Source organism: Triticum dicoccoides, chromosome 5A, assembly GCF_002162155.2.
Source record: "Triticum dicoccoides isolate Atlit2015 ecotype Zavitan chromosome 5A, WEW_v2.0, whole genome shotgun sequence".
In the NCBI taxonomy this organism is placed as follows: domain Eukaryota; kingdom Viridiplantae; phylum Streptophyta; class Magnoliopsida; order Poales; family Poaceae; genus Triticum; species Triticum dicoccoides.
Window position 1 is genome coordinate 599,128,030 of NC_041388.1, and position 9,413 is coordinate 599,137,442.

At 48.5% G+C, this 9,413-nt stretch overlaps 1 protein-coding gene across 1 annotated transcript; it reads left to right on the forward strand.

The window, feature by feature from the left end:
* The first annotated feature begins 312 nt into the window (after positions 1 to 312).
* Positions 313 to 2,729, forward strand: LOC119303227 (cytochrome P450 81Q32-like). The gene is made up of 2 exons (XM_037580334.1): positions 313 to 1,286; positions 1,969 to 2,729. The coding sequence occupies exons 1-2, from the start codon at positions 366 to 368 to the stop codon at positions 2,581 to 2,583; spliced, it is 1,536 nt and encodes a 511-aa protein (XP_037436231.1). The 5' UTR covers positions 313 to 365; the 3' UTR covers positions 2,584 to 2,729.
* The last annotated feature ends 6,684 nt before the right edge of the window (positions 2,730 to 9,413 follow it).

A 9,413-nucleotide genomic window follows, 5' to 3' on the forward strand; every position in this document is an offset into this window, starting at 1 on the left:
TTCATCAGAGCTTCTTGTTTCGGAAGGAAAGGTCGCAAGATACAGAACCCCAATTCGAGTTGGCCTTTTGCATTCGGAAGGAAGGGGTCCGGATCCAAGCTCCGCGCGGGGAGCAAGACATGCCCACCTCCCACGCAGTACGAACCAAATAATCAATAACTCTGTCAGACTGTCATGGGCGCTAACCTCCATCTCCACGGACGTCAGGCATGGCGTATTACGCAGCTTAAGCTGCCCCGCAAGGCAAGCCAAGCCAAGCCATGGGGACCCGGCCCGGCGCGTGATACAGTATATAGGCCCGCCATGCATCAAGACAGACACATCAGAGCATCCATCACTTCCCCACAGACCACGGACGGTCAGCCATGGATAAGGCATACATTGCCGTCCTCTCCTTCGCCTTCCTCTTCCTGCTCCACTACATTCTGGGCAAGAAGAGCAATGGCAGCAAGGGCGCCGCGCACCTCCCGCCGAGCCCCCCGGCCGTCCCGTTCCTCGGCCACCTCCACCTCGTGGAGAAGCCGCTGCACGCCGCGCTGTGCCGCCTCGGGGCGCGCTACGGCTCGGTCTTCTCGCTGCGGCTCGGCGCGCGCAACGCCGTGGTGGTCTCCTCGCCGGCGTGCGCCAGGGAGTGCTTCACGGACCACGACGTGGCCTTCGCCAACCGGCCCCAGTTCCCCTCGCAGATGCTCGTCTCCTACGGCGGCACCTCGCTCGTCAGCTCCAGCTACGGCCCGCACTGGCGCAACCTCCGCCGCGTCGCCGCCGTGCGGCTGCTCTCCGCGCACCGCGTCGCCGGCATGTCGGGCGTCATCGCCGCCGAGGTGCGCGCCATGGCGCGCCGCCTGTGCCGCGCCGCCGCGGCGTGCCCCGCCCGGGTGGAGCTCAAGCGGAGCCTCTTCGAGCTCTCCCTCAGCGTGCTCATGGAGACCATCGCGCGGACCAAGGGGACCCGGTCGGAGGCGGACGGCGACACGGACATGTCCCTGGAGGCGCAGGAGTTCAAGCAGGTGGTGGACGAGATCATCCCGCTCATCGGCGCCGCCAACGTGTGGGACTACCTGCCGGTGATGCGGTGGCTCGACGTGTCCGGCGTGAGGAGCCGGATCCTGGCCACGGTGAGCAGGAGGGACGCCTTCCTCCATCGGCTCATCGACGCCGAGCGGCGGAGGATGGAGGAGGGCGGCGACGAGGGCGAGAAGAAGAGCATGATCGCCGTGCTCCTCACTCTGCAGAAGACAGAGCCGGAGCTGTACACTGATCAGATGATCATTGCTCTGTGTGCGGTAAGTCCCTCTTCCACTTTGGTTGCTTCTCACATACCCGAGTACTTCAACTGTCGGTTTCTTCATTAAGGACATTGGCAATTTGGCATCATCAGTAGATTTTTGACTCGTTTAAGTCATCAGATAGCAACAACTCGACCAGAGTCATTATGTTAGTCCAGTACTCCACTTTTTATCTATCTTATCATATATCTAATCAGATAGTGGTCACTCAACGTAGGCGAGTAACACGGCCGTGTCACTTAGCTGGATGAATCCCACTTCCCACATGTTTATTTCTAGTAATTTAATTTTGGCCTTTTCCCACTCGAGTACTTGACGTTAAGGCTCTCTTTGCCTTCGTAGGATTTGTGTAGTATTCTACTAAATTTTTGATTTTTTTACCCTAATAGGTCTCGAACGTTCGGAATTTAAGCATGTCATTCTGAATGTTTTTCGATAGCAACTTTAGTTGCTGCGAGGTGGCAATTTTAGTTGTTAACCCATGACAACTTTATCCCAGTTCGTTTTTTATCAGAAAATTGCCATGTTTGTCAACCTTATCTTAACTAAAGTTCGGATTGCCATGCTTAAAATTTAAATGTTTGGGATTTATCTGTTCCGGGTTTTTTTATGAATCTGCTTCCAATATTCTACGTACAAGAATATACTAAAATTCATTCTCTCCAATAACTCATTGCAGAATATGTTTGTGGCCGGAACGGAGACCACCTCAAGCACGATCGAATGGGCGATGTCGCTCCTGCTGAACCACCCGGCGGCGCTCAACAAGGTCCAGGCCGAGATGGACGCGTCCATCGGGACCTCCCGCATGGTCACCGCCGATGACGTTCCCCGCCTCAGCTACCTCCAGTGCATCATCAGCGAGACGCTACGCCTGTACCCGGCGGCGCCGCTGCTGCTGCCGCACGAGTCCTCCGCCGACTGCAAGGTCGGTGGCTACGACGTGCCGAGCGGCACGATGCTGATCGTGAACGCGTACGCCATCCACAGGGACCCGGCCGTGTGGGAGGACCCGACGGCGTTCCGGCCAGAGCGGTTCGAGGACGGCATGGGCGACGGGCTGCTGCTGATGCCGTTCGGGATGGGCCGGCGAAGGTGCCCCGGCGAGGCGCTGGCGCTGCAGACGGTCGGGGTGGTTCTCGGGACGCTGGTGCAGTGCTTCGACTGGGAACGGGTGGACGGGGTGGAGGTGGACATGACGGAGGGGGTCGGGATCACCATGCCCAAGGCCGTGGCTTTGGAGGCCGTGTGTAGGCCGCGCGCGGCCATGCGCGATGTCCTTCAAAAGCTCTGAGGATTGAACTTCTTGGCATCACTTGTGTACAGTAGTTTCCAGTAGCATCGTGTCGTATGCATGGCTTGATACCGTTTTGATGTATTGAATAAACTTGTTGCGACTTCAGAGCATAATAACCTTGCCATCATCTGTGATTTCTTGCACAAGCTAGGGTCTTTGTATAGTCTATCATAATGATTATCCCTAGGGCAACTCCAATAGCACGACACATTTGATCCGCACATGTCTGGACAGAAACGCCAGCCCAATGTGCAGACGCAAATCCAAATCACGTCCATTCGTGATCCGTCCGAGCGCATTTTCAGCCCCAACTTACCTTTGATCTATGTCTATAAGGACATGAGATGGACGCTTCACGCATCCTTTTGGTGTCTGTCTCGGGCACGCGTGGTGGTCAACCAACCACCGTTGCGGTCGTGACCCGCACGCCAACCACTGGAATCGTCCAGGCCACTTCCTTTTTAAATGGCAAGCGTGCGGGAAAGGGGGCGACCTCACCCATTTCTCCTTTCTCACTCCATTCAACATATGAGCACGCGTGTTCCCTCGCCAGCCGACTGTAAGTGCATCTAGTGCCACCCCCTAGTTGGTTTTGGAGTATTGACGATAAACCTAGTTGAGGGACTAATGTGTTTGTGAGAATTGCAGGATAACACAGGTAGAAGTCCCTCATTGATTCGGTTTTCCTACCAAAGATGACCCCTAAAAATGTATGAAGACATTGATGTCAAAGGTGGTATATGAAGATATTCACATTGAAGACTATGACAAGAGAAGACATCGCATGAAGCCTATGGAGCTCGAAGACTTAGATCTTTCGTAGTTTTTTTTTCTTCTTTGTTGAGTCATAGGAACCACCGTACTGTTAAGTGGGGTCCAAGAAAACCAGTCAGAATGACTGAAGTGATGCTTAATCAAAACCTATGTCTTCGAGTGAAGACTATGAGAGCGAATCTTGTCCAGAGTCGGACAAGTCGGCTTTGCTTGTAGCCCAAGTAAAGTTGCCGTGTGAGTTTGAAATCTGGCCGTTGGAACACGTGTTAGTTTCTTAGTGACCCAGGGTCATTTCGGACAAATCAGGTCGGGTTGCCTAGTGGCTATAAATAGCCCACCCCCTACAACCATAAATGGTGGGCTGCTCAGAGTTAGAGTACGGCTTTTGTCGTTTGAGAGCAACCCACCTCGAAGCCTTTGAGAGAGAATTCCTTGCGAGGATAAAGCCCTAACCACCCAGAGCCTAAGAGTGTTAGGCGTCACTTAAGTCTTCTTGTCTGTGTGATCTGAAGACTTATTACACTTGAGGACTGTGAATCCTCCAGCCGGTTAGGCGTCGCGTTCTGAGCGTCCAAGAGACATTGTGGATCGCCGGTGAACGAAGTCTGTGAAGGTTTGGGAGTCTACCTTCAAGACTTACCGGAGTGATTGGGCGAGGTCTGTGTGACCTTAGCTCAAGGGGAATACGGTGAGGACTGGGTGTCCTGAGCTGCATGTTCAGGACTGGGTGTCCGGGACTGTGTGTCCTCAGGTTTAAATACCTAGCCGCCCTAACCAGACGTACAGTTGTCACGGCAACTGGAACTGGTCCAACAAATCATTGTCTTCAACGAGTCACCGGTTTCATCCTTCCCTTCCCTTTACTTACTGTTGGTCCTTGTGAAGTCATTGTATGATTGCACTATCTTTTGTCTTCACTGAGTGACTGCGTGTTCTTTTTGGCTTCATAATATCTTTCTACCTGATCCTTACTACCTAGCTGCTATTAGTCATTGTGCTTTCACTTCATTGGATACTTGACTATGGCTTACCTAGTGTAGTCTACCTTCCGCTGCATGGTAATAGATTTATTTCTATTGTTTGTCTTCGAAACTTCCACGTTTTGAAGACTTTCATAAAAATCGCCTATTCACCCCCCCCCCTCTAGTCGATATAACGCACTTTAAATTGGTATCAGAGCAAGGTACTCCCTTGTTCTGTGTCATTCGGTTTAACCATCTGGAGTTTTAGCTATGTCGACTGCAGGGATAATTAAAGTCTCCGCTGCGTGCCCCGTCTTCGATGGAACTGAATATCCCTACTGAAAGAATAAGATGCGCATGCATCTTGAAGCCATTGATGTTGACCTATGGTATGTCGTCAAGAACGGCGTTCCCAAGGCTGGAGAAGGTGTCACTGCTGCTGATGTCAAGAAGTTCATTCAACTGGACTCTACTGCCAAGAATATCATCTATGGTCATCTGACCAAAGGACGGTATGGCCATGTGAGTGCTTTGGAAACATCTAAGCTAGTCTGGGACTGGCTCTCCAAGGTCAACAAAGGCGTCTCAACCCAGAGAGATCAGAGAATCAGTGTCCTTCGCAACCTCTTCAACCGCTTCAAGCGAAATGACAATGAGAATGTCCAGCTCACGTTTGATCGACTCACTAACATCACAAATGAGCTTCAAGCCCTCGACGCTACTGAGATCACCAAGCATGAAGTCGTCAAGACACTACTGAGATCACTTGACAGTTCGTTTGACACCCTAGCCCTGATGATTCAAGAACGTCCTGATTTCAAGACACTCGATCCGTCTGACATACTTGAGAGGCTCAACACACATGAGTTTCAGCTTTCTGAGAAAAGAGATATCTATGGTCCAAACTATGGGCGAACTCGTGCCTTGAAGGCAAAAGCTGTCTCCTCATCTGAAGAAGAATCTGACCGCAGTTCTGATGACCCTGAAGACATTGGAAAGGAACTTGCTATGCTTGTGAAGAAGTTCCAAAAAATTCACCAAGAAGAAAGGCTTCAGGAAGTCTTCACGATCAAGCTCAAGGAATGATGAAGTTTCTGCTCATGACTACAAGAAGAAAACATGCCACAAGTGCAAGAAAACTGGCCACTTCATCTCTGGGTGTCCGCAGTGGGACAATGAAAACAAAAAGAAGAAGAAGAGCAAGTAATATGACTCTGACGACAAGAAGAAGAAGAAATACTCAAGTCTTCTTCCAAGTCTTCCTCAAAGTCTTCATCACACAAGAAGAGCTCATCTGGCAAGGCACGTGCGTTTGTTGGCACGGAAATGGATTCAGAGGAGGAATCCGCTTCTGAGGAGGCGGATGTGGAGTCTAAGGAGGAGTCCGATTCTGGCGTTGCAAGTCTGGCTACAGCATACGTTGCCAAGTCCATCTTCAACACTGAAGACAATGACTTCATCACCGACACCGATGCAAATGACAAGGACTACTCCGCTCCTACCTACTGCTTCATGGCACGCGGTGCCAAGGTAAACACACGCACTACTCACTATCAAACATCTAGTGAAGATGACTCTGATTTTGGTTCAAGACCCAGCTACAAAACACTTGCTAAAATTGCAACTGAACAACAAAAAGCTATGGAACATATTCAAAAACTGTTAGACAAAAGCGATGATCTGTTAGGCGCTGAAATGACTCGATCTGAGTCCTTAATTAAAGACATAAAAAATCTTCACGTTAAGTATGAGGAACTTGAAAGACGTCATGAAACGCTCTCAACAACTCATGAAAAGCTTTCCTATGATTATCTTCAAAGGAAGCAAGATCTTGAGAAATTGAGAGCGGCTCATGAAGATCTTCAAAAGGAAAACGAGTCACTTCGCGCCGAACAGATCAGTTCCGCTCAGGAAGGATTTGAACCACCATGTCTTAAATGCATTGAGCGTGATAATGCTACTTCTGTTGTTGAATGTTCTACTGCTGCTACTGTTGCAATATCTTCAACTGTTGATGTGGTAACTAACCCCTCTGCTGAGGATACCACTGCTATTGCTGATGAGAATGCTAGGTTGAAGACATTGCTTGAAACAGGGATGTACAAAAGTCTTAAAGGGCATCAGACACTATGTGATGTCCTCAAAAGGCAGATTCTGAACCGAAACCCGAGGAAAGAGGGTGTTGGGTTCGTAAGGAAAATGAATGCTGATGGCTCTTACTGGAAACCTGAGCAGTACCCCAAAACCACATGGTTGCTACAAAGGAACCTTCAGCGGATCCATCCAATCTATCTGGCTTCACTTGTGCTAACCCCATTGTCATTGATGAATCCTTTGATGCAAACTATAAACTGTTTAAGAATCAGAATGGTGAAGTGTTTGCCAGGTATATTGGTACTAACTGCAGGAATGGGCCGCCTATGAAGAAGATCTGGGTGCCGAAAAAGTGTTTGGAAAATCTTCATGTGAATGTCATCATGACACCACAGGTGAAGAAGACAAACCCTAGACCACAGGCTTCATACGGTCCAAAGGCTTCATACAGATAGAGGACTCACCTGAGTCGCACTAACGCAAATGTTTTGCGGGGAAACCATACTCAGGCCTATGAATATGAGCGCGGTTCATCGAACCACCATGTTCATAAGACCAAGAACTATTCTGCTTATTCTTATGAGTACTATTGTCCGCCTGCAAGACTTTTTGCTAGGGCACCAAAGCCAAAGTTCTCAGACGCTGCACTTAGACTTATTGCTTCTAAGCCACCCTTGAAGATGTGGGTGGCTAAGAAAGCTTAACTCTCTTTCGCAGGGAAAGGTCTCCAGCAGAAAACCAAAATCGTCTGACGCTATTGCTGGGGACCTTAAACATCTTGTAGGGCGCAAGATCAAATGCCCGAATGGTCTTACTATGTACTTCGTTCCTGAATCGCTTGCTACTCTCCCTATCAGTCCTAATCTGGATCTAAGCTTTCATAACCCACTAGTTCGTCAAATGTTTTTGCTTCACAATTCTCTTCGTGAAGCCTATCCCCCTAACAGCACTTTAGTATGACACCAGCATCTTCAGAATGGATTATTGATAGTGGGTGTACAAATCACATGACTGGCAAAAGAAGCCTTCTTATGGACTCAACCTTACATCCATCCGACAAGAGTCACATCACATTTGCTGACACTGGTAAAAGTAAGGTATTGGGTCTAGGTAGAGTTGCAATCGCAAAGGATCAACACATGGATAAAGTCATGCTTGTTGAATCCCTTGGCTTCAACTTAATGTCTGTCTCAATGCTTTGCGATTTGAACATGATCGTAATATTTGGAAAATATCGTTGCCTTGTTCTAATGGAATCTGACAAGTCTCTAGTGTTTGAAGGGTATCGGAAAGATGATTTGTACGTGGTAGATTTCTCAGCAGGACCACAGCTTGCCGTATGTCTTCTAGCAAAAGCTTCAGAATGCTGGCTCTGGCATCGGAGACTAGGGCATGCTGGCATGAGGAACTTCCACACCCTTGCAAAGAAGAAGCATGTCATAGGCATCGAGGGCGTCAAGTTCAAGAAAGATCACTTATGTGGTGCCTGTGAAGCAGGAAAGATGACGAGGGCCAAACATCCCTCGAAGACAATCATGACTACCACTCGACCCTTCGAACTGCTCCACATGGATCTTTTCGGTCCCACTCATTACTCAACTCTTACTACTACTACTTGTCTCTATGGCTTTGTCATTGTTGATGATTATTCTAGATATACTTGGGTGCACATAATCCTCTACAAGACTGAAGTGCAGGATGTCTTCAGACGCTTCGCCAATCGAGCGATGAACAACTATGGCGCCAAGATAAAGCACATCAGAAGTGACAATGGCACTGAATTCAAGAACACTGGCCTTGATACATATCTTGATACCTTGGGCATCACACATGAATTCTCAGCCCCGTACACGCCACAGCAGAATGGCATCGTCGAACGCAAGAACAGAACACTCATTGAGATGGCCCGAACGATGCTTGATGAATACAAGACTCCAAGAAAATTCTAGCCTGAAGCCATTGATACTGCATGCTATACAATCAATCGTGTTTATCTTCACAAGCTTCTGAACAAGACATCTTATGAGCTCCTTACTGGCAAGAAGCCAAATGTCAGTTTCTTCAGAGTATTTGGCGCCAGGTGCTGGATCAAGGATCCACATCACACTTCAAAATTTGCACCAAAAGCACATGAGGGTTTTATGCTTGGTTATGGAAAGGATTCGCACTCCTACAGAGTCTTCAATCTCTTTCATTATAAGGTGGTTGAAACAGTGGATGTGCGGTTCGATGAGACTAACGGTTCACAAAGAGAGCACCTGCCAAATGTGCTAGATGAAGTTCCATCTAGTGAATCAATCAAACTAATGGGAACTGGAAAAATCATACTCTCTGAAGCTCAACCTAAAGAGGAACTTATCATATCCACACCTGATCAACCTGAAGACAATGCTCAGCCTGAAGACAATCCCTCTAACAATGACAATGATCATCAAGAGCAAAATCATCGCCCTGTACATCCTCGTGTTGCCAATGAAGTCCAGATTGAGAGAATAATTGATAGCATCAATGCACCCGATCCGCTCACTCGTTCAAGGGCAACTCAGCTAGCAAATTTCTGTGGGCACTTCGCATTCGTCTCAATAACCGAACCCAAGAAAGTTGAAGAAGTCTTCATGGAACCTGAATGGATTCAAGCTATGCAAGAAGAGCTTCAACAGTTTGAGCCGAATAATGTATGGGAACTGGTTAAGCGTCCTGACCCTCGGAAGCACAATATAATAGGCACCAAATGGATATACCGCAACAAGCAAGATGAGCATGGTCAAGTTGTCAGAAACAAAGCTCGTCTCGTTGCTCAAGGGTATACTCAAGTGGAAGGGATTGACTTCGATGAAACATTTGCTCCTGTGGCTCGACTTGAAGCCATACGCATACTACTGGCCTATGCAAATCATCATAACATACTTCTATATCAAATGGATGTGAAGAGCACTTTTCTCAATGGCAAGATTGAAGAAGAAGTGTATGTTGCACAACCGCCTGGCTTTGAAGATC

Bases quoted from the DNA above. Each gene is read 5' to 3' on its own strand.
- LOC119303227 (XM_037580334.1), top strand. From the start codon at position 366: ATGGATAAGGCATACATTGCCGTCCTCTCCTTCGCCTTCCTCTTCCTG. The intron at 1,287-1,968 runs GTAAGTCCCTCT...AACTCATTGCAG, and splicing joins TGATCATTGCTCTGTGTGCG to AATATGTTTGTGGCCGGAAC.